The sequence below is a fragment of the Arvicanthis niloticus genome, chromosome 23 (assembly GCF_011762505.2).
Source record: "Arvicanthis niloticus isolate mArvNil1 chromosome 23, mArvNil1.pat.X, whole genome shotgun sequence".
In the NCBI taxonomy this organism is placed as follows: Eukaryota; Metazoa; Chordata; class Mammalia; order Rodentia; family Muridae; genus Arvicanthis; species Arvicanthis niloticus.
The window spans coordinates 25,957,337-25,983,024 of NC_133430.1; the positions used below are offsets into that span (position 1 = coordinate 25,957,337).

The 25,688-nt window shown below is 40.4% G+C and overlaps 1 protein-coding gene across 3 annotated transcripts in view; it reads left to right on the plus strand.

Annotated features, from left to right (window-relative positions):
* Cep128 (centrosomal protein 128) overlaps positions 1-25,688 on the plus strand; it is a 342,449-nt gene that overhangs the window by 10,741 nt on the left and 306,020 nt on the right. For 2 of the 3 annotated variants that reach the window (XM_076921486.1, XM_076921487.1), the window contains exons 3-8: positions 3,645-3,779; positions 6,592-6,753; positions 8,814-8,900; positions 20,686-20,812; positions 21,834-21,949; positions 25,460-25,551. In XM_076921486.1, coding sequence (XP_076777601.1) covers positions 6,607-6,753; positions 8,814-8,900; positions 20,686-20,812; positions 21,834-21,949; positions 25,460-25,551 — 569 coding nt within the window. In that variant the 5' untranslated portion in view covers positions 3,645-3,779; positions 6,592-6,606. The remainder of the gene's footprint in view (positions 1-3,644; positions 3,780-6,591; positions 6,754-8,813; positions 8,901-20,685; positions 20,813-21,833; positions 21,950-25,459; positions 25,552-25,688) is intronic. The other variant, XM_076921489.1, reaches the window with a different exon arrangement.

A 25,688-nucleotide genomic window follows, 5' to 3' on the forward strand; every position in this document is an offset into this window, starting at 1 on the left:
GGGCAGGAGGAAAAGGGTCCTAAGAGCCAGCAAAAGAGTCAGAGACAGCCCCACTCCCACTGTTAGGAGTTCTACAAGAACACCAAGCTACATAACTGTAAAATATATGCAGAGAACCTAGTGTAGACCCATGTAGGCTCCATGTTTGTTGCTTCAGTCTCTGAGCTCCTATGAGTCCTGTTTAGTTGGTCCTGTGGCCTGGTTTCTCAGAGTATCCTCCATCTCTGGCTTTTATAATCCTTCCTCCCTCTCTTCTCTTGGGTTTCCCAAGCTTTGGCTGTGGGCTGTGGGTCTCTGTATCTGTTCCCATCAGTTGCTGGATGATCCTGGCTGACAACAATTTAGCTAGGTACCAATCTGTGAGTAGCAGAATATCATTAGGAATTATTTCATTAACTTTTATTTATTTATTTATTTTTTTGGTTTTTCGAGACAGGGTTTCTCTGTGTAGTTCTGGCTGTCCTGGAACTCACTCTGTAGACCAGGCTGGCCTCGAACTCAGAAATCCACCTGCCTCTGCCTCCCAAGTGCTGGGATTAAAGGCATGCGCCACCACTGCCTGGCATTAACTTTTATTTATTTTTTATATTTTGGCAGTTGTATTTGGGTCTCAGGGCTATTGTCAGTGTTGGGCATGGCTTCCCTCTCATGGAGTGGGTCTCAAGTTAGCCAGTTATTAGTTGGTGACTCCCACAAATTCTGTGCCACCGTTACCCCAGCACATCTTGTAGGACATCTTGTAGGACAAGTTGTAGGTGGGAGGTTTTGCGGCTGGGTTGGTGTCCCAGTCCCACTGCTGGAAGCCTCCTTGCCTGGTCACAGAAGATGGCGGGTTCAGGTTCCCTATCCCTCATTACTAGGAGTCCTCACTAGGGTCACTCGCAGATTCCAGGGAGTTCCCACTGCATGGGTTTCCACATTGTTCCCCAAGTGCTCCCCAATTCCAGTTGTCTCTCCCCATACTCTCTCCAGCTCCATCCTTCCTCTATCTCCTACCAGATCCCTCCTGTTCCCATGCCCACTAGCCTCCAGCCTACCCACAAAATCTATCCTATATTTCCTTCCACATGAGATCCATGTGTCCCTGCTTGAGCCCTCCTTGCTACTTAGCCTCTCTGGGTCTGTGTCCTGTAGCATGATCATCCTTTACTTTGCAGCCAGTATCTATTTATAAGTGAGTGCACACCATGTTTGCCTTTCTGTGTCTGCGTTACCTTACTTAGGATGATTTTTTTTTCTTGTTCCATTGTTTTGTTTACCGATTTCATGTTGTTGTTTTAAACAGCTGAGTAATACTGTACTCCCTTTCGTTATCCATTCCTCAGTTGAGGGACATCTAGCTCTTAATGCTTCTTTAAGCCTCATATTTCAATGGTGACTATTTGTCAGTCAGGAACCATTTGTAATTTGTTCTCCAAAGCAGCATTTCATCCCAACAAGCGATACTCAATGTCTGTACATGCTCATGCTTTCAAATAGAACTTTGATGAGTGTTCATTCTGGCATTTGGGTTGTGTCTTTTAGTAAGCCAGCTTTGACGGTAACTGGCCTTCAGCATAACTACAAAGAGAATATACAACACAAGAAAGTTTCTTTTGGTTTATAATTCATGGTAAATGGTTCTGTGGCTGAAGTGAAATACAGGACAGCTCCTGGGAACTTGTTTCTTCAGCCTGTCACTGGGTGAGAATTAGTGAAGTGGTCTGGCTGAGGTAGGTGTCAGCAACTAGGAAGCGGGGTCAGGACGTTGTCAGGCAGGAAAAGGAAACAGGTCCACCATGGATGGAAAAGAGAGCTCTTGGAAGGAAGGATGGTGAATTCGTTTGCAGGTTGTCAGCTTGTCACTCTGCTGTGCCTGAAGGTGATCTTTGTTTCTTTCTTAAGTGTATATTTATATTTCCTTCTGGTTATATATTGATAGAAATTCATTATTGAAAATCCATAAAGGAGAAGAGAATAAAAGCTTAGAAGAATACAAATTGGCGATACACTTTGGAGGGTAAATATATTTTGGGGGAGTAATTTACTTCCCTATTACTTCCATTTCCTGTGCCTCTCAAATATATACTGGTAATTTAATTTACAAACATACCCAGAAAACATAACATTTATTACAAAACTGGAAGCCATATTTTTGCCTTGTTGTTTGGGACGGACAGGGTTTTTAGTGGCTATGTAGTGTGCTCTTGTAGGGTTCCATTGGATAGTAATGACTGTCCCACTGGACAGTCTGTGTTTTAGCCATTCTTTCTCATTCAGAGTTCACAGAGTTTTTATTTTCTTTCTAGTAAAATTCCACAGCAAATATCTTTATATACACATTTTCAGTTAGTTTTGTTTAGGGCTCATTTTTGAATGTATAATTACTAAGTTAAAGGTACAAACAGTTCTTGGTAGGTAGTTGTATGCTAATAGCCAAATGTGTTGTATCAATTCGCACATTTCCATTAGATGATTTCCGGCGTGCCCTTCCTCCTGAAACCCAGCTTTCCACAGACGTTATTATGTCGTGGAAGCAGGAGGTCAGGAAGACATCCTCACTGCTTACTTTACATTTCTTAAACTATTTTGTTGGTTTGTCTTAGGTGTGCTTATTTTTTTTTCTTTTGTTACCATTCAGTGGTTTGTCAACATAAAGTAACTCTGACTATTCCGTATTAGCGAGCTTCACTGAGGAGAAAGCTTTCTGGAGTCCAGTTTTCTTTAGTGCTAGTGATATTAGGGCATAGCACAGTAATACTGAATAGAGAGCATGCAGTTGCCACTGTTTTGGGCTTTTTTTTGGGGGGGGGGGAGTGGCCCAAAACTGTTTTTGTGACCCACGTACATCTACCCTAGCTTTAGAAGAGTGTTGTTAAAAGAAAACTACATCATTTCCCCAGACCCTATCCCCCTCCAGCTCGCTCCCCACCTTACTCCTGTTTTCTCTCAAATTCATGCTCTCCTCTACACACACACGCACACACACACGCACACGCACACACACACCAACCTGCTGAGTCCAGTGTTGCCTGCATGTGTATGGTTTCAGGGCTGACCACTTGGTATTGGATAACCCATCAGGGCGCTTCTCCCTAGCGGAAGACTGCATTCCCCGGCCCCAGCATCCCTTAGATGCCTGTAGTTTTCTGTCTCAGTTGGGGCCCATGAAGTTCCCTCTGTTTACAATAGCACCTTCACTAACTACCCTTGCTTTTGATGTATGTGCACATTTCTTGCCAACTTCAGTTGCCAGGATTTCTTTCTTTCTTTTTTTTTCTCCCTTCCCCATCAAGTCCATGTCAAAGAGATTTTTTTTTTTTTTTTTTTTTTTTTTTTTTGGCATGATAGATTATTGACTTTTGTAGGCATGTATCGTTGGCACAGTGGCTGCTTTCCGTGTTGTGGCCCTTAGGCTTCCATTTAAGTTAGCTTTGGGAATCATCCCTAACTTTTTAATTGTTAGTAATAGTGGAAGGAAGGGCCAAGGTTTTACTAGCAATGAAAGTAATCTATTTGTATAATTCTATTAATTTTTTTTAGTCTATTCTTTGTGAAATTTAGGTAATAAAAATCACTTAGATGGTAGTTAAATGTTGATGTCTTTAAAAAATCCCACGTAATTTCTCAGATGCTTATCTCTTTAAATGTTGACACCTCCGCAGGAGTTCCACCAGATGCAGGAGTGTGAGCAACTCTCATTGCTCAGAGTGATTGAAATTAATAACAGAAATCTTAGAGCGCACCTGTGAAGCTCATGCTGAAAAGTATCTCACTGAAAGTATGTAATCCTAGCTGGGGTAAGTGAGAGGACTTCCTCCTTGTGTGCTGTGTCATGGTAAGAGGTGATTTAATGTTGCTCTTAATTTCATCTAGTTCTCCTATGATTCTCTGTTCTACAGTTAACTTTACATAGTCCTCTTGGTGGCTCATTAGCATAATTTAGTCATAATGTGCATTCTAAAATTTTGAGAAACCTTTGCTAGTGTTAAAAGTATAAATGCACGGCGCAGGGTGTTCCACGTGAGATCATGTCTGTCTTCCTTGGAGAGGTGGGGCAGAAATAATAACTGAGTAGGGATAAGTTAAGAGAACCCTGAGATGTTATTTACCATATGATATTTTACATGTTTTATTTTAAGAATAGGAAGCACATTACAGTGATATTTATTGTAGCAATTAGTTCTAGGTAGCGTGCACATCCAGTTTTTATCATTCTCTGTACTAATTATTTTAATAATTTTCTCAAATAGTGAAAAATAACCATAACAGTTTTGGGTTTCAGGTACTTTTAGTCAAGCTGAAGTTTAAAATTGCCTACTTATTTGAAGAGTCTGATGTTCAGTGTATCCAAGGAAATTAAGTGTAGACAATGATGAATATTGTTGGTACTCTTAGGAAAATCCAGTTGTTCTAACGACTGTTCCTTTGTTTCCTGTTCCCATCAACCACAGTACTAGGATGCACACTTCTCCCTTCCTAGTCGCCATATTTTGCCCGATGTGACTGACAGTACAACTTTGATAAAAGATCCAAGGCATAATTATTCTTTTCCCTCATTTATCAACGACAGGAAAAGTTAGTAAACAAACGCCCCTTACTTGGGAGCCAATGGTTTAATTTGTTTCCAGGACTCGTCATGAAATGTAGGAGAGAGGACACATAGTTTTCACCTGTGTCTATTTAGGGTTTTGTGCTACTATTTTACATTTCTACATTTCCTTGATATTTACATCCTGACAAATGATGAGGAATTGAAGAAACTATAACCCTGTATATAGAACACAGTGTTCTACTTTGTTAGGCAGTTCTTATTAATCCATTAATTATTAGGTCAGGAGTCTTCAGATTATATTATTTCTGGAAATTTATCACAGACACATCCAGAGCCAATGTAATACTCCAGGTATTTATTAGTCTAGTCAAATTTGCACTTAGAATTAACTATCATGGGTGTTGTATACATTTCTTTTTTTGCATGGGTTGAGGCGGGGCACTTAAACAGTGGTGACCCAGCCAAGGCAGAGCCCAGCAGTTGCTTCAGCATTAGTTTCTTGTTCGTGTTTTCTGATGTGCAGAGAGCCCATCATGGGCACCTTTGTGCTTCTACCCAGTAGGCAAAGACCTGAGAAGGAGGGGGCATGGGTACGTGAGATGAATGGTGTTTGCAGGGCACTCAGCAGCTCTTGGTCTCAGTTTGCGGGAAGTGTTTGGATATTCATGGATTCTTTTGCTGAAGTGGTGAAGATAGACTGTAATTTAATTTTCAAAAAAAAAAAATCTAAATTCACAGCAAGAGTCCTTTATCTTCTCTAGAGATGTGATTATGCACTTTCAAGCTGCAATAAAAATAAAGGCCCAGAAGACTCAGAATATTCTGTCATGAAAGAAAAATCTCATCATACTGTACATTATAAGCCAGAAAAAAATGTCCACGTAGATTTTAGAAATATTATAGCAGTTTATAGTAAAGACTGAGCTCACCTTCCATTAAACAGAAGATGAAATTATTGGACTAATTTTTAATGAGCTTTTGCTTTGATCACTATAGTCTTCTCTGGTGTCGTTTTGTTCTAGCTGTAGTTGGTTTCCCAACTTCTATTAATGATTTTTCTGAAACGAGATTATCTTGCACAAATAATTTTTTAGATGAATCAAATAGACAGTTGAGGTAATGGTGGGAGAAAAGCACTGTTTAGAGAATTCCCCATTGCTGAACATATATTCTGGTAGGTAGGCATTCTATTTTGGTGGATGTGTTGAACCCAGCATCTTCTTATAAATGCATTGTTTTAAAATTGGTTCCTGCATCACAGCAGTTGTTTAATTCTGCAATTTTAAATTGGGCTGTAGGAGTTTCATTCTGCCACATACTGGAATTTTATTATGGTTCCTGTAGGTTATCTGTCATATTTTTATGTTTAGAGGTATATTCTTATAGCTTAGAATAGATATTGGACTAATGTTAAGCACTGGAGTCTTTTTTCATGTGCATGTGGTGTATACATGTTCACATGTATGTGAATTCATGTGAACATGTGTGTGCACTTCTCTGTCTGTGCACACAGAGGCCAGAGGTTGATGTCCCATGGTCCCATGCCTTCCTCCGTTGGTCTCTACCTTATATACTGAGGTGTGGTTTCTTTAATCAGAGCTTGCTGATTTGGCTAAGTTAGCTAGCTAGCTTGCTCTAGGGATTCCCTCTTATCCCAAACCCAGCATTTACATTGATGCTGGAAGTCAAAATTGAGTCACCCCCTAGGCTCCCAAATTTTAGGTCTTCGGAGAATGTTTTTGTTTTGTCACGGTTCGAATTGTTGACAGTGTTGTGACACATTGTATATGAAAGTACTTTTAATCCTGGCAGCAGACCACAAATCTTAGGATGTGGTACTTGGGATTGATAACCCATGGCAACCATCTGGGAACAGTTTTCTCAGAGCAGAGCAAGCCAGGGAGGCAGAATTACATGGGAAGTAATCGTGTGCGTTTTCTTGAGTGTCTATTTGCTGAAAGACTATTGTAACAAATACTTAAAAATACAAGAAGGTCAGTAGTGGGTTTCCTTCTTCTGTGTTTTTTACTTGACACTGACTTGGATTTATTTTGAAGGATTTGTATACATCAATGGCAGAATCATCCAGTGATTCAGACCACTTCCGCTATCGTGACGGATTGAGTCGATGGGCAACCAGGTCAGTTCAAAGGGGAATTGGAAGTCGGTCTACAGTAGATGTCACCGCAAAAGTCAACACCATAACTAATACTTTACAGGTTAGTCTGACAGTGGTTACATTTGATAGATTTTTAATAGTCTGAGCCAAGTAATAGTTGCAGTCAGTATATTGGTTCTTTTAGTACTGTAATAAATGACCCTCAGCCTAAAGCCTTAAAACAACCAAGTTTATTATCACACAGCTCTGTAGGTCAGAAGAAAGAGAAAACTCTGTTCCTTTGCCTTTTGTAGCTGCTCATATACCTTGTCCTGGGCTCCTCTTCCTTCATCTTCAAAGCCAGTCATCATGGTGCTTTACTCTCTTTGGCTGGATATGTCTTCCTTTTCTTTTCTTCCCCCTCCCCCTCCCCCTCCCCCTCCCCCTCCCCCTCCCCCTCCCCCTCCGGTCCCCCTGTTTCTCTCTCCTCCCCCTCCCCTCCCCCCCTCCTCCCTTCTCTCTGTTGCTGATTGTTTTTCTAGTATACTGGGGATCTCCTCAGGTTCTATCCATGGGCCACATTGCCAGCCACACTTTCTCTTTTAAGGACACCTGTGGTTTCATCTTGTCCTCTCAGTAATCCAGGAGAAAGTCCATGTATACAATCCATTTTGACATACAAGTTACATAGGTATAGTTCTAGAGACTGTTGGTTTCTAGTGACCATTATCTCTGGTGATGATACGTGAAGTAGCTGATAGGTTGTGATAGGATAAAACCGTATTTGCAAGTAAAATATTGTGGGAGTGAAGTACTGGCCAGCACTACTGTTAAGACTCCTGTGTGCCTGTGCCTGTGCCTGTTAGAGAGGTTTGTAGCCTCCTGTGTGCTCGTGCCTATTGGGTTTGAGGGAAGCAGGTTATCAGCGGATGGCTGATACATATAGAGATGCCATTTTGGTTTCTAAGATAAGTTCTGACAGTGTTTGGAAGTGTGAGTCGGGCAGTGTGATCTTTCCCATGGAAAGAGCTTGGAAAGAGCATTGGCTGTGTAGCCTGGTCACATGGGGAACAAACCCGGAAACAGAATCATTGCCAACTGAGTAATCCCTTGCTTTTGCCTTAGCCCATGTAAACAGGGAATTTGGCTTTGAATTGCTGGGTTACTATGATAGATGGGAAGAGAGTAATTGTTAGAGAAATAATCATTTTACAGAACACTAACAAACACCTATTTTCTGTAAACGTATTTAAGTTAATGTAATAATGGAATTTTAGAGTTTCATTTCTTCTACTTTCTTGCCAAAGAGACACATTAACAAGTAAGCTTATGCAAAAGAAACCACTCTATTAATCTCTTATGTAAAACCAATCATATTTAGGTAGAAACTCTCTGTTTTGATTAGAAATAAATTTATTGTTCATTAAAAGATTAAAGGGCACATTTTCTCTACTGTTAATCAAGTTCTATCGTAAGGAAGTCACTGGGTACAAGAGACCTAACAACTCACTTTCTTTACATACTTGAGGACATTTGCTTCTTCGGGATTTCTTTCTGCTCTTTTTCTCCTCCTTCCCTCCTTCCCTCCCTCCTTCCTTTCTTCCCTCCCTCCTTCCTTCCTTCCTTCCCTCCCTCATTCCCTCCCTCCCTCCTTTCTTCCCTCTTTCCCTCCCTCCCTTTTTTCTCCCTTCTTTCCTCTCTCCCTCCCGTCTTCTTTTTCTTCCTCTCTTCCTTTTCCTCCCTTTCTTTTTCTATACTGTTTTCTTATATGTATACTATGTTCTCACTGGCTTCCACCTTGCTGTGCACGTAACCCATTCTGCTAACTCTTGATGTTCGAGATTGCTTTGTTGTAAGAAAACTGTGAATTACAACTGAACAGCTTTCTGAAGAGAATTCTGTGGAATTTGTGGTTTTGTTGTTAAATTATTATAGAACTTTGGATAAGGACTTGTAAATTATATGCTTCAGATTTTACATAAATAAATTGCAGGTGGATCTGAGCTTCTCTCACGGTGTTGTAGAAATTTGGTGAGTAGGAACTTTGTTGATAATCCGAATTACCTGGCAGAAATTGTACCTTTTATAAAGTTGACTTAGTTTTTTTTTTTTTTTGATAATACTAAAATTGATTGGAAAAATAGTGTTTGGGATGATTGATCAAATGTTTTCTTTTCCAAGGACACCACTCGGAATCTGCGACAAGTGGATCAGATGCTTGGGCGATATCGAGACTACAGCACTGGACATTCGGGCGCTGTTGGGCAGGTGAGAAGGTTTCAGCTGTTTGCATTGTTGCTCACCATATGCAAATGAGTATTCAGGGGAGTGGGTGTATAGGACAAGTAGGTAACAATATGAAAGTGTGTACTTAGGGGAGTGGGTGTATACGTAAGAAAATTAGATAACGATGTTAATAAGTATGCATTTTAAACTGCCTTACTGGGGCTGGAGATGCGGCTCAATGGTTAAGAACGTTGCTCTTCCAAAGAAGTTGAATTCAAGTGGGAAATCTGAGTTCTTTTACTAAGCTTAAACTGAAAACTTTAAGGCAGTTTTATTTAATTTTATTTTTTGTTCATTGACATGAGGGTGCCAGATCCCTTGGAACTGGAGTTCCAGACAGATGTGTATATGGGTACTGGGAACGGAACTCAGGTCCTCTGGAAGTGCATCAGGTGGTCTTAACTACAGAGCCATCTCTTCCAACCCTATGTTCATTATTTTTAAAAAGTAAAACTTCCAAGTTGTACTCCACAGAGGTAACATTTTGGTAATTATTTGTATGCCATTCCAGATGCTTTGCATACTTTTATATGCGTAATAGCTCATTGCTTTAAAAAGCGGGACAATATGACATCTGCATGTTTTCTGCTCTTTTACTGTCCACACAACTTTGTGTAGGTGGCCAACTCTGACTGCTTGGCTTAACTGCCAGCCTGATACAACCTAGGAGGAGCATATGTGGGGCTGCCTAGATCAGGTTGGACTATAGGTTCGTTCACCTGTGATGGATTGTCTAGGTTTAATTGATGTGGAAAGACCCAGCCCACTGCAGGGAGCAATGTGGGGCTGCCTAGATCAGGTTGGACTATAGGTTCGTTCACCTGTGATGGATTGTCTAGGTTTAATTGATGTGGAAAGACCCAGCCCACTGCAGGCAGCACCACTTCATGGACTCGACTTCCTGGGGTATGTAAGAGAGGGAGAAGGAAAAGCCCCTGAGTGCAAGCAAGCAAATGAGTTTGCACCCAGGTATTTCTCTGCTCTTGACTGTAGTTGTCATGTGACTGGCTGCTTCAAACTCCTGCTGCCTTAACTTCCATGTAATAACAGCCTCCAACAGTGTTTATCAACCTGTGAGTCATAACCCCCTTGGACATTGAATGCTCCTTTGATAGGAGTCACCTAAGACCATCAGAAAACATAGATATTTATACAATGATTCATACAGGAGCAAAATTATAGTTATAAAGTAGCAATGAAAATCATTTTATGGTTGGCGGCTACCACAACATGAGGAATTTTATTAAAGGGTTACTGTATTAGGAAGGTTGAGAGCTATCAGCCTATAATCTGGAATTGTTGGCTAAAATAAACCATATCTATATATCTATATATATTTGAGTTAGGATATTTTATTATAGATCATAATATTCTATAGTTTGTATGTTTTCCCTTTAATATGAATGTATAATAGTCACTGTTAATTGAATTGAATTTCTCTCTCTCCCTCTCTCTCTCTCTGTCTCTCTCTGTCTCTGTCTCTCTGTCTCTTTGTATTTGTGTAATTGTGGGAATTATGGAAATAAAAGTAATAGGTTAATGAGTATGTTTTCTTAAAGGTTTGCTAGATATTTCAAAATTGCCTTTTCAAAGGTATGCCAATTTATGTTTGGCTCAGATGCAGTGAAAGAAGTACAGATTTCAAGAGTAAATTTATTACTTTTGTTAATATTTTGCTAGATTCTCTATGCTCTTTGAGAGAGATGGCATGTGAGGTAAAACAGGTGTTTAGGTTTTATGCTGTATTGAAGCTTAGTGAAGGAAATCAGCTAGCCACCTAGCCTATGAACCCTAACTCCAACCCACTAGCTGCTTGTGAATTTGCACAGTCACCTATGGGAACCCACTTAAATGTCTTCCTTCTTTATGAAGGAGTAGCATTCACATTGTAACAAGAAGGATTTACATTGTACAGTGATGGTTTATATATCTTGTGCTGTATCAGTTGTCACATACATCCCAAGCTATGATTGATGACTTGCTTTCCTCTTGCAAAGCAGAACCACAGTTGTTATTATTTGCTTGTAATTGGAAACTAATTGAGCAGAAGGAAGCAGGGCTTCTCTGCGAAGGTCTGTACTACTTTCCCTTAGAGAGTAAGTGCGGGCACTTCTGCACCTACAGGATTTTTATGATTTATGATGTGTTTGAAAGACCCAACTGTAAACTTCATGTGTGTAGGTAGCCCACAAACTGTTTTAGGTTATTTTATTAATAATAGATATTTCTCCTTTTTAATTTACTTGTGAAAAACTGGAACATTATTGTTCACTAGAAACAGAAAACAGGGAGCAGAAAACATGGTGGCAGCCAGAGTGAGACGCTGAATTCTGTGGAGTGACTGTTCAACCCAACAGGGTTTCTTTCCAGCCACTTGTAGAAAAGAAGACCTAGAAGAGCAGAACCTTTTTGCTTATGCTTGCTCCTTAGCCTGGTCCAGTTTTCCCTCTCTGTCTTCCTTATTAAGCTCTTGTTCTGTTCTGTTCTGACAATTGTGGTTTGTGACTTGTCATTCTGACATGTCCATGGATCATGACACTAATTGCTATATGTTTGAGCTAGTTAGGATAGCAATGATTTTTTCCTTCCTCCCTCCCTCCCTCCCTCCCTCCCTCCCTCCCTCTCTCCCTCCCTCCCTTCCTTTCTTCCTTCCTTCTTTCCTTTCTTCCTCTGTTTCTCTCTCTCTCTGTGTTTCTCTTTCTTTCTCTCTCTGTTTCTCTGTCTCTTTCTTTTAAACTTTTTGTCAACAAATAAGCAAAACAGAACCCAAAACATCAGAAAAACCTCAAATAAAGTATCCTATCTTTATCCTTCCCTGGCCCTGTCTTTTTTTTTTTATTCCATTTATTGGGGTTTTTTACTGGTTTTTTTTTTTTTTTTTTTTTTTTTTTTTTTTATTTATAATCTTCAAGTTCTTAAAGCACACAGCAAAATTGTCCATCTTTAAAACAACCAAATTACTGTGTTGTGTTTGTGGATATGTGTAGCTTTGTATGTGTGAGGTGCATGTATGTGTGTGCACGTATGTGTACATGTAAGCCCGAGGTCATCCTTGAGTGTTGTTCCTCAGGAGGTATCTATCATTTTGAGACAAGGTCTCTCACTGGGACCTGGGACACACTGCTTATCCAAGGCTGGCTGGCCAGTGAGCCTCAGGAATACCTGGTTGAAATTACTGTTAGGAGCCACCACACCTTGCTTTTTATGTGGGTGCTGGGCTTGGACTCTGGTTCTGATGCTTGGATGGCAAGTACCTTAGCAACTGTGCAACTTCTCTATCCTCACTGCCCCTGTCTTTTTTTTTTTTTTTTTTTTAATTACATTTTATTGGGGCTGGAGAGATGGCTCAGTGGTCAAGAGCACCATTGTTCTACAGAGGACCCAAGTTCAGTGCTTAGCACCCACATGGTAGCTCATAACTATCTATAACTACTGTTGCAGGGGACCTGATGCCCCCTTCTGGCCTTTGTGGGCAGCAGGCAGGCACATGGTGCACATACCTGTAGGCAGAACAGTCATACCCCTAAAATAAAGTAAATAAATCTTTAAAAGAATTGCATTTTATTTGTTCATTGTGTGTGTATGGATACGTGTACATGTGCTTGTGTACTCATGTGCATACATGCCTTAATATGTGTGTTGAAATCAAGACAATTTGCAGGACCAGTTATTTCCTTTTACTGTTGTGGTTCTAGGGATTGACTTGGGTTATCAGGAGGTTGGCAATAAGTGCTTTTGCTGTCTGAGCTATCTTACCAGCCCCTAGAATATGCTTTTTAATTTATATATGCTTTATAATAAAATAATATATTTTAGCCAGTGATAACTCAACTGTTAAGAAAATTTCACCATGATGAATCTCCACTGCCTACTTGAATTAGTATTTTCCTTTTAAAATATAAAGAGACTTCTTAGGAAACCGAATGAACTCTTTCGCCTTAGGTAAGACAGGGGCTTTGTTATTAACTTAGATTCTATATATGACTATTTTCAACCGTCAGTACATGGATGTGTAGGTTGTCTGTTTGAATATTTATTTGTTGGTGGCTTCACTCTGTGACTATAATTTATCAATGGATAAGGGGAACAGCTTGAAAGTATGAGTATCTGCTGTGGTGTTTTTCTCCTGAGTTGATTTTCACCGAACAAAGCAACTACAATAGGTATTCACGAGGTCTGTAAAGCCAGTTGGTTGTGATCTTGTTAGGTCCTCTGAGGCTCTCTGTCTCAGGAATACTCTGTATTTTACCATTGTTCCCTCAACTTTTTATAACCTGTGACCTAAGTTTACTATTTATTTTACTTTAACTTTTTATTAGCATACATTAATTTACACATGGTTGTACTTTGGTCATAGACCATCCCCCACTGCTGCCTTCCTTGTCTCTACCATTAATTTTGCTCTGCTTTTCTCAAGGAGCTCCCTCTCATGTCACTCATCTTTCCGAGTCTGGCTTAATTTGCTTGTCGTAATGATCTCCATTTCCCTGCAAATGATATGGCTTCATTTTTCTTTGTGGCTGAATTATATTCCAGTGCATGTATATATGTGTCTATATACACGCACCTTTCTGCTGTATATCACATTTTTTCTGACCATCTGTTGATGGGTGCTGGGCTGGTTCCATGTTTTGAGTATCATCAGTCATACAAACAAGCAAGGCTGCGTGTGCAGGCATCTCTGTGGTAAGCTGCCTTTGATTCCTGTATCCAACCCTAGGTTTAATTCTTTGCTTATTACCTCTGAAGGCCTTGGATGGGTCATGTAGAGAATCATGAAGTCTCTGGTTTTAATGCAGGAGCAATGTCTAACTTTCTATAGTGTTTTTAGGGATTTTCCTATTACTTTAGGTTTTAAATGTTATTTTCTTACAATGCTGTAAGAAATAGTGTTTATATTTTCATTTTTAAGATAAGAAAACTGGGTCACAGACTGGTCATTCATTTGCCTGTGGTCTTTTAAGTGACATCTTCAACAGCAGGGTGCATTTTAGAACCTAGCGTTAGGATTCAGTTACTCCACTGAGCTGTCATGGTTACTTATCGTTTCCCAATGGTGTAACTTTAAAGATTTATTTGTATTTATGTGCATGTGCGTGCATGTGTGCATGCATGTGTGTGTGTTCATGCCTGAAAAGTCGAGAAGAGTGTGTTGGATGTCCTGGAGCTGGAGTTCTAGGTGGTTGTGAGCTGCCCAAGATGGGTCCTGAGAAGTGAACTTGTATTCTTTGTAAAAGCTGCATGTGCTCTTAGGTTAAGCTATTTCTCTATGCTGTAACTTCATATTTCTGAGAATGAGGACCTTAAACTGAAAGTTTGGAAGATTATATGATCACACACTGAAGATTGAGATTTTTAGAGCCTACTTGCACTTACTGAAAATAAACCCAGGGCCATAAAATCATTATATCTTGGTTGGCACGAGGCCTAGAATGAGAGTGAGTTGGAACCCATACAGAATGGAATCGGGAGGGAGTCTGGAAGTGAGCTAGGATTGAGGCACCTAGAAAGCAGCTCTTCTTGTCATTGCTAGGCAGTGGAATAGAGTCCAGGTGGCCCGAGTGGCCCAGGCTTTCCCCTTCACCAGCAGCGGAGATTTCCACATGCCACTCTTGGAGATGTTCTGGTCAGTTTCTTTGTTTAGTCATACAGTGTGCCTTGGGCTTCTTCGGATTCCAAAGCTTTTGACCCTGAGTTATTTTTTCATGCTCTGAACTTCCTGGGAGCTCTGTGAACATTTTAGTTACATAGGATGACTGAGAAGGTTCTCTTCAGATATTAATGTGCGGATTTGGAACATGTTTTTCTTCACAGTGTTGGAATATTTGAAGAACTGTGCAGCAGATTACCTTTGTCATGCTTCTCCTAAAACCCCGTGTTACCTTTAGTGAGAGAACAGGATGTATTCCTGCACTGACGTAAAAGTGGAACTTGTTAAGGCTGAGTATTCAGCATAAAGTCAGTACTGCCTACAGTAGAAATTTGGGTGGGCTGGTATTGACAAGGCTAAAGTAGTTAATAGGGTATCAAAGTATAATTCTTGCTTCAAACCAATAGGTTAATTAAGTTCATTTTAAAGATAAAGACAGGATCAAATTATAGCATAGAAACTTGCATTAATAGGTAACTTTTTCTAATATGTACTTTGATTAAAAATTTCCTTTGGGGAAAGGCCATCCAGTGACTGGCTCCACTTGGGATCCATCCCATGCGCAGGCATCAAACCCTGACACTAACTGATGCCGTGTTGTGCTGGCAGACAGGAGCCTAGCATGGCTGTCCTTCGAGAGGCTCTACCAGAAGCTGACTGACACAGATGCAGATACTTACAGCCAACCACTGGACTAAGAGCCTGTCCAAGAGCTCTTTGGATTTGTGAATGAAAGACACACACACACACACACACGCACACGCACACGCACACGCACACGCACACGCACACGCACACGCACACGCACACGCGCGCGAGCACACACACACACACCAGCTAATTTTGTTATGCCTTGACTAGCTCAATGGCTGTGTGCTTCTAAACCTCCTTTCGTCCAGGACATTCTCCCCTCTGGCATTTCTGACTTAACACCTCTTAAATCTATATTTTATCTTGTTGCCCTGGCTCCTTCTGGGTGGCCAAAAATTGCTACCCAAGAAGCTTCTTGGCAGCCTTTCTGGGGGCCAACTTCCTTCTTGTACCTACCTACATTTCAGCTGTTACTCCCTCTTGTTTCTTCCCAGCGTTGTCTGACCTACTCCTTTCTTTCTCCTCCCTGTGTTTCTTGTCCTGGGAACCTAGAAGTTTGTTCTCTCTCTCTCTCTATCATCTCTATCTCTATCTCTATCTCTATCTCTATCTCTATCTCTATCTCTATCTCTATCTCTATCTCTGCCCAGCCATTGGCTGTTGGTTCTTTATTGATCAATCAAAAACCAGTTGGGGGCAGGAACCTTCAGCATCTAGACATGCAGATTCCCAATTAGGGGGCTGAATCAAGACAAAGCATCAGAACCAATTCCCAAAAGGGTTTCACTTGTCAAAAGTACCTGATGACACCAAAGAAAGTAATTTACACCAGACATTAGCCATTTATCATAGCCTAGAGTTGAAGGTCTCTGCTCCTTGCATGCCTGATTTGCAGTAATTCATTAAGTGCTTGAAGGTAAGGGGTGTCCTGTCTTTCAATAACTTTAAGTAATGGTGGTCTGTGGGTAAGAAATTTAATTAGTTACATTCTGTTAAGTCCATTTTAATCAATGTATTTTAGAGTTTTGAATTAGGTTATTCTCTTGAACAACATATCTCCAAGTTTCTTATGTGAAGCTATGAGATGTGAACACACTTTTGTCCTAGAAAATGATGTGATGGCTCAGGGTAAAGGAGCTCTCTGTCCAAGGATAGCAACCCAAGTTCAGCACCTGGAACCCACATGTTGGAGAGAGAGAGACCGGACTCCATAAAGCTGCTCTGACCTCTGCGTGTGTGGCCGGCATATGTCCTTGCATTCACATGTTGTAAAATGTAAAATAATGCAAAGGAATTTCCTTGAGGATTATGGAAGAAATACAGTTTTTGGAGTCAGAGTTTAAATTGAATTCTGATTTTTTTCCTTAGAAATTACCTCAGTTACTTTGAACAAGTTATTAAATCTTTTGGAGACTGAGTTTCATTATTTAAAAACTGAACATAATCATGCATACTTCATTTTGCTAATATTTAAGTGCTCATAATGTATTTGCTAAACATTTATTTGTAATTTCTTTAATTTGTCCCCAAATCCTCATTATTATTTGCTAAGCCCATTTAAAATGTACTTTATTCATGTGTGTGTATGTGCACACATTCACAGCTCATGGCTAGTCAGAGGACAACTCTCAGGAGCTGGTTCTCTCCTGCCACCTTGCACCCAGTCTTCTTGACTGCTGAACCATCTCTCCAGCCCCCTGTGAAACGTTACAGCATTAAGCTGGACATTATTCTAAATTTTATCTGATTTCTAAAGTGATGAATTTTCAGTACTTATTGCTTCTAGATTTTGAAGTGATGCTTCATTTCTCTTGTTCTGAAACATATATTTTTAAATATAGTCTAGAGTGGGTTAATCTCTCTGTGTGTGTGTATGCATGTATATGTGTGTCTGGTCTGTGGACACCTCTGTCTGCATACACCTGCCCCTTCATCTGTCTTGTCTTGTCTGTCTGTCTGTCTGTCTGTCTGTCTCTCTGTATGTATGTGTGTATTTTATTATTTTTAGCTGTAGCTTAGGATTTGTTAGCCAGCATCTTCACATCTAAGTGATTTTGGCATGACATGTTCTGGTTTTGGGACCAGTTCCCTTTGTAGACAAACTAGCAAGGACAGAAATGCAGCAGCGATGCTCTGGATGACTGGGGGCTGCTGAAGTAGTGAGGCTTTGATACAGGCTCTGGTGAGAAAAGGAAGTTTAGAAGGACCAGTTTTGTATTTAGAACTTTTTTCCTCCTTCAAGAACATAGCTAATTCTAGAGGTAGCTTTAAAACAGAGTTTCTGGAATCAGAAATCACTTGGAAATGCAAAACCTAGATTAGTTCCTTGCAAAAACCAGCTGTCATCACAAAGGGAAATCTAGGAGAAGCGATGGATTGAAACTGAAAACAGACCAGCCTTCGAGAGGACAGAATAAATCCTGTTCCTACCGGGACTGAGGTTGGGGTTTCTGTTGATTCTAAGCTCACTTCCTGCTGGAGAGAAAATCATACGCCTTGAAAATCAGAAGACTTAAATAACTAAACAGCTTTCAGTGGGAGGATTGAGTAGAAGCTGGTAGGCAATTGAAAAGAGAATGAATTAAAAGATGGCCAACAGAAGCTCTTCAACGAGAAGAATATAAGAATGGAAGGGTGAGCCCTACAGAAAAGAGACTAGTAAAAGATCAGAAGGGAAGAGAGGACGGCAGTGCAGTAATAATACGTACCAGGTCTGGCGGTGGCTCATGCTCTGAACCGCAGTACTTGTGAGGCTAGGCAGGAAGATTATCAAGCCAGCCTGGGCTAGAGTGGGAGGCACTGTCTCAACCAAACCAATCCCTTAAGAAGGAGAGGATGAGGGACAGGGGACAAGAGGAGAGAACAGGGTAAAAGCAATGAGCGACTGAGAATTTACAACACATGAAAGATATCAAGTTATTCATTTTGTGATCCCTATGGCTAAAAATGCAGGATAAACCAAACAGAACTCAAATAGCTGCACAGTAAAGCATCAGAGAAGTTAGAGAGAAGACTTCCTAGTGTTTTATCCAAGGATGGATACAAATGTGGTCATGATGGGAGTGGGGGTGGTTTCAGGAAGAAAGTAGGCTCAGATGAAGGGAAAAGAGACGACTCAATATGAGACTGAAAGCAGCTCGTTTTCCAGAAACACTAGGGAGAGATGCAGTTGATGTTGCTTCCAAGAGTGTGATCGGATTAGAGTTAGCCGGCTGTAAGGAGCTGAATGAAAACCAACTTTTCATATATAACTCGTGCTTTGTCTATGCTTTCCCTGTGGCTGGACTGGCTGGTTTCCCTACACTTCTTCAGGCTAAATACTTATTTGTGCTCGCAGTAATAGATGTTCTACCTTTCCACTCCTGCAGAGTTGAGTTCTGCAGAAGTTCTTCTTGTTCAGCTGTTTCATTTTGACCTTGATTATTATTGTCTTTCTTATTTTTATTCATGTTTGCAAAAGGTTCCTATCTGGAGCTGAAGTTTCCCAAAGTCAGGGTAGACAGCTTTTCCTCCATTCTTTTGGGCGTTAGTTGAGTCTTCTTAAGTTGACCATTGTGTGTTTGTCTGGATATTATTCCCAGTGTTTAGCATATTTTGTTCAATGTAGGTAGCTCTTTAAGTATTCTAAGTGTGAAATACCAGCTTTGACACCCAGGGTAAACTGAGGTGGGGCATAGAGTTAGCAGTGGGTCAAAATCTGATAGCTCCTGGCAGTTGAGGAGCTTCCAGATTGCCTCTGTTGATCATGTCAGGCAATTAAAAGAGAAAAAGGGGGAAGGAGTCCTACATAGCTAGTGGCTCTGGCAGCTTGAAACCAGAACTGCTTGTAACTGTAATTCTTATAGTTCTGAACTCTCTTTTACTCTTCTCCACCAGAGCTGATTGCTTCTGGTGATTCTATCCTTCTGGTAGCCATGGACAATTAGAAAAACAAACAAACAAACAAACAAACAAACTAACCAACTAACAAACCAACTAACAACAAACCCCTTAATTACCTGGGCAGGCAAGAAATAAAAGCAAAAGAAAAAAATCACACACTCATACACACATTCAATGGATGAAGCAAAGGGGGCTCTTTATGCCAGTTTCACACATGCACATACCTATATACATGCACATACCTACATATATACATACCTACATTTATGTACACACAGTGTGTGGACAGAACAGAGCTTACATATATACACACAGAGCCCCAACAGCCTTCCACATACATATACGCACATGTGTGGTGAATGGAGAGAAGCTCCTACAACTTTATTTTTCCCATTAATCCTTTTTATATTGCCTAAAACAAAGTTCTCCACATAAGAAAAAAATTACTTTATTTTAAAACAGATAAAATGTTACACAGGAGGGAGTTGGGTACAGCAGAATTGTTGATTATAAGTTCAAATCAGCAGTTTATCTGTCTTTTATTCCATAAGCTCATTATAAGTTCAAAGCAATAGTTTTATATGTTCATGTCCTTACTTTATTATGGTGCACACCTGTGGCCTCATCCTTGCAATGAATATTTTTCTTTGATCATAAATCAGTCCCAAGCATATTTCTCTTAGTGCAATTGCATGCTTGTGACACATAAAGGTTCACAGAACTCTTTTTGAACCTTACTTATTCTGTGTGGGTGCTTAAAATTACTTGGATCAATTCAGGAGTTCGATAAAATCATTATCAAGAATTATGAAATCATCAATTAAGCTAACTAGCATTATTACATGAAAGTCATCTTCATATTGATTCTGCAGGAAATCTGCCCAACAGAGTGGGTTAATAGCCAGGAAAAAATAGACAGTGAGTGTCTCTCCAGGCCCTGCCAGATACATGAGGAATACAGCAATGGCAAACATGAAAAGGCTTAGCAATCCTGGCATGAAGCCCCTGGATCCCATGCCTCTTTAAGGGGATACCCATCGCTGCCATGAAAAAAATGGTGGGCCGGATCCAGGAAGCTCGCTTGCTTGCCACAGCCTTTCCTGTATTTCCTTCACCATCTAAGTGTGCATATGTGTCCACTCACGAATACATAATTGTTAACAGCACCAATCCCTAGTATGTGGTGACATTGGCTCTCAGTTCTCTGGCATACATCATCTTTCAGTGGATGGATGTGGTGTTCTGATGCTGATGCTGTTTGGTGGTACACGTTGTAGTAGCCTCAGCCTCTTCAATAGCTGTTCAGGGCCTAGCATTATAGGTCTAGGGCTTTTGACAGAAAGTTTAGAAGGATGCTTCCCCCCCCCCCCAAATGTGTTGGCTGGTATTGTTATATTCTCTACAAATGTGAGTCATTTCAGTCTAGTTTGCAAGCCCTTAAATAAGGTTAAGTATCTCTGGCAATAGGGGATAAAATAGTGATAGATACCATTATAAGCCCGCCCTTAGCATTTATTCTTCAAATACTTATGTTTATTAGTTTTTCTATTTACTAACATAACACAATTCAAAATTCCTCTGATAGCCTTCTGTAGTTTAGTGTGGTTTGAAGTAAGAAGAGTAACTCTTCATCACCTTCTTCAGTTAAAGGAAGATTTGGAGCAATCAATAAACCAGCTGAGGAGTCAGCGATTACGGAGAAGCTCAGGAGGGAGAAGTGTTTCTGTCACCAGCCTGAGTGCAAGTGACCTCGATGGTGGCCCTGTGGCAGGTAAACTCTTCACGTGTTTCAAAAGCCTTTTTTCTTTTTACATTTCAAAAATATTTTTGAAGTGCATACTGAATGAATTTGATTTTTAGAGAAATGCAGTGTATGTATAAGATTGTAGATCTTGAAAATTATATATATACACACAAGATTAGTACATGCAGTTGTGAGGAGTATAGTGTGTTTTTTTTTAAGGGTCTTTTTGAGTCTGGGTGTGTTAGTTTTATTTTTCTCAGGCTCTGTAGACCACAAGCTTCAGAACAAGTGAACAAGTGAACAGGTGAACAAGTGAACAAGTGAAGTTTACTTTGTGGTATGTTTTCTTCCTGATCTTGTCCTGGCATAGTAGTTTTAAGGTTTCTGATCATCAAGTATGCTGTAACATATGGTAAAAGGAGGTGGATTTTAGCCTTCATGTTCAGCTAGATGCCAACGGTTGTGTTAAAAGTTATTGAACACTCTGCCTATAATCAATCTTATATTTCCCTGTAGCACTGAGAATCATGTTGAATCACACAGAAACACCCACAGGGATGGAGTGATTAGTTGGATGAACATTGGTACCTTGAGTTATAAATACTGCTATTACTCAAATAGTGATTAAAGTTGGATGCTTACTTATTTTTTATGAGTCCTGTTTTTATTGATTGTTATGCACTGTTTTGGCTTTAGATGAATTAATCTGATATTTGCAAGATTTGATCTTACTAGTAGGATGTTATAAGGAGAATTAAAGATTTTAAGTATTTAATAGTTATTTTCATGAAAGATAAAATATGTTGCTGCTTTGGACAGTGTTAAAAATTGTATTCTTTGGCAAGTTCTGTTTGCAGGCTAAGTTTGCTGTTCATTTTATCTCCTTTAAGACCAATGTTCTTGTTATCTTTGTGGCTACAGCATGTTACCTGGGAAGTTAGGCTAAGAGTAACTGTGTATCTTCTTGTCCGGTCCGTAGGTATTAAGTGAAATTTTATTTGTTCTCATGCAGTGTTTTAATTCCCTTTTTCTTTTTTGCATTGGAAAGAGAGTCTCCGTTTTACACCTACCTCACCTCTGAAGGACTATGATCTACAGGGTATTAAACGAAACAGGTTCAGAACTGGTGTTCGGTTTGTTTCAGAGACAGATGACATGGTCCAGGTACTTCATAACATTGTGTAGTTTATCTGTTATATCTTATGTTTGTTTATAAACTACTGACATTTTAACTTTATGGATGTATCTTAACTAAGAATTTGATCATCAATAACTTTACATAACAGGAATAAACACACATATCTAAAGATTCCAAGCTAGCATCAATATATGACAGAACATACAGTATTTGTCTTTGTGGGTCTGGGTTGCCTTACTTAGAATGATTTTTTTCTTTTCAAGCCAAATATATCTTATTTTCAATGTAGAAATAATTTTCTATTCCTTAAGATTAAGAGGAGTCCCTAGTGCAGACCAGTCCCACGTACCTGTCCTTTATCCCTAGTGCAGACCAGTCCCACGTACCTGTCCTTTATCCCTAGTGCAGACCAGTCCCATGTACCTGTCCTTTGTCCCTAATGCAGACCAGTCCCATGTACCCATCCTTTATCCCTAGTGCAGACCAGTCCCACGTACCTGTCCTTTATCCCTAGTGTACACAAGTCCCACGTACCTGTCCTTTATCCCTAGTGCAGATCAGTCCCACTTATCTGTCCTTTATCCCTAGTGTAGACCAGTCCCACGTACCTGTCCTTTATCCCTAGTGCAGACCAGTCCCACGTACCTGTCCTTTATCCCTAGTGCAGACCAGTCCCATGTACCTGTCCTTTATCCCTAGTGCAGACCAGTCCCATGTACCTGTCCTTTATCCCTAGTGCAGACCAGTCCCACGTACCTGTCCTTTGTCCCTAATGCAGACCAGTCCCATGTACCTGTCCTTTATCCCTAGTGCAGACCAGTCCCATGTACCTGTCCTTTATCCCTAGTGTACACAAGTCCCACGTACCTGTCCTTTATCCCTAGTGTACACAAGTCCCATGTACCTGTCCTTTATTCCTAGTGCAGACCAGTCCCACGTACCTGTCCTTTATCCCTAGTGCAGACCAGTCCCACGTACCCATCCTTTATGCTTCTTTTGCAGCAGCTTTCACCAGGAAGAACATTTCTTATAATTAAGGGATGTGTTTTCTGGTGATTGAAAGTTTTGCTGGGTTGGCATTGGGGTCTCTTAGATCTGCAAGACATCTGCCTGTGCCCTTGTGGCTTTTAGAGTCTCTGTTGAGAAGTCAATAGATCTGTCTTTGAATGTTACTTGACCTTTTTCCCTTTTAGGTTTTTAATATTCTTTCTTTGTTCTAGTCTCTTTGAATGTAAGAGTTATTTTATAAGAGATTATCACCTCATTTGTATGGTTGATTAGCTAATATTAAGAAACTTGAAAGTGTATTCCCCAAAGAGTCTTGAAGTATTATAAATAGTTTCTATGAATATTTCTTTCTCTGCTTCTTAAAGTTTTTTTTTTCCAGAGCTAAGTTTTTCTTCATTGTTTTGGATAGCTAAATTAATTAGAACAGGATAGAAGCAACTTTCAACTTCGGCATCCTTGTTTTGATAGTTTCAGGATTAGGTGCTCAAAGATTGTCTCAGGAACCTCATCTGTGGGCGTTGCTTGCTTCAGCATAACATGAAAGAGGTCAAACGTATTGGGGAACCCCTTGTAGGAATTTTACCATGACTGTATTATTTTTTGATAAGTATAACTTGAAGCTGTAGATTGTGAAATGTAACAGCACAGGGACCGTTGGAACATATGGTAGGAATCAGTAATGAGTGAAGCCCTTGCCCTTTCGTTCAGTGGATATTCTGGATGGGGTTGCTAGGTATTAATTTACTCCACCAGTGTGCCCACAGTAGGAATTGAGGTGCACGCTATCATGGAAAGAAACACACGCCATGGGGCGGGATGTGGTGGACATGTGACCTACTCCAGTCATAGACTGCTCTGTAGAAAGGTTGACTGAGTGAAGATCTGAAACTGGATGGAGTCATCCGAGGTAGCACAGTTAGCTCGGCAAGTGGAAGACAGCACCTGTGGGCAGTTGGAGGTCGGCCATGTTCAGGATGTACAAGGGCAGGAGATCAGTCTGTCTCAACTGCAGAAAGTAGTCAGTGTAGACACCTAAATCAGGATAGCGTGTTCTAGTGTGAATTGATGGCCATGTGGATTAGGACATGTGGAGTTACAGAGGAAGAAGCAGCTTTAGGAGCTATTACGTGGATAAAATTGGTAGGCTTTGAAGGTTAGTAGCAGGGAAGGCAGCGTCAGTCATCCATTACCCTTCTTTCTGTGGTTCACCCCTAAGCCTGTTTTCTCAAGGCGATGTCTGGCTCTTCTTGCCTGTGTCTGTTCTTAATACTCCAGTGAGTGTCTGTGTTTTGTTTGCATGCTTTTCCCCCACCCCAGGTTGTCATATGCTTATTTCCCAGGAGGGCACTGTCACTGGTTAGTGGGTCAGTGAGCATTTATTGAAATGGGTATTTCTTGTTTCTGTAAATCTTTGTAATCCAAAATTATTTTATTAAAAATTACAGTATACAAACACATGTACACTGTTTCTATTGATGTCTAAGGCACAATAGATTAAAGGCCACATATTCACCACCCAGGACCAGAAATTGACTGTTTTATACTCCTAAGCCTCTCTTAGGCCTCTTCTTTCAGGAATGGATATACCCTGATCTGACTTTAAAAACAATAAAAAAAATTTTAAGAAGTTTTATGTGTTGGGGTGTTTTGTCTGCATGGGTTTCTGTACAACATGTGCATGCTTGGTGCCCACAAAGGTCAAAAGATGATGTTTGACCCCCTAAAACTGGAATTACAGATGGTTGTGAGTACTTTATGGTTGTTGGAAATCGAACCCATATCCTCTGGAGGAGCAGCCAGTGCTCTTAACTGCTGAGCCATCTCTCCAGCTCCATCCTGACTTACATTCATTATTTCTTTGCTTTAAAGAAAATCTTGGCACTATTTTATTACTTGATGTCTGCCTGTGATTATGTACAAATTGAACACTGTCATACATCATTATGTTTTGCCCTCCAGCCTTACTAATGTGTAGGTGCTTTGAGGGCATTTGCACTGCTGTGTGATCCTCTCAGAGAATGCATGTGAAATGGTTTGTTCTGTTCTTGATGGACTGTGGGGTTAAATTTAGCATTCCTCTTAGGAATAATGTGGCTCTATGCTTTTATACATGGTTCCTCATGTGTGGGTAATAGTGTCTTGGCAGGTGATGTTGGCCATCTGGGCATGTGGGCTGATGTGAAGATTTATTGTAACACAGCATGGCCATTTGCTATGGTTAGTTCTGCACTCCAGTGGCTGGATTGACAGCAATGATAGAACTTGTAGTTCTGAAATAAGTCACACCTCCAGGCCACACACAAGGAGTGAGATTGCTATGTGGGGAGAGTGTGATGGTCACTGGAGGACTAGCCTTTGAAAGACATATGTCTTAATGGCAAGCATTATCATTAATGATTATCGTCATTAGTGATTATGAGTGGTGATGCAGTGTTTGGTTATCTTTGTTGATGAGAGTTCTTACTCTGATGGCTTCTTTATGGAAGAACGAGCAGAACCTCAGAGGCTGACTGTGCTTTGCTTTGCAGCTCCATACTTTTCATCAGTCCCTCCGTGATCTCAGTAGTGAACAAGTTCGGCTTGGAGATGATTTCAACAGGGAGCTTTTCAGAAGAAGCCGGTAAACTGGGGACAGCATTTCCTGGGAGGCATGACTTACAAGAGAATAAGTTCATTCCTGTGATGGACATGTGCACAGAGACTAAAAAAATGATGTTGTGCTTTTATATGACTATTTTAAAATTTATGTTTTGCTTG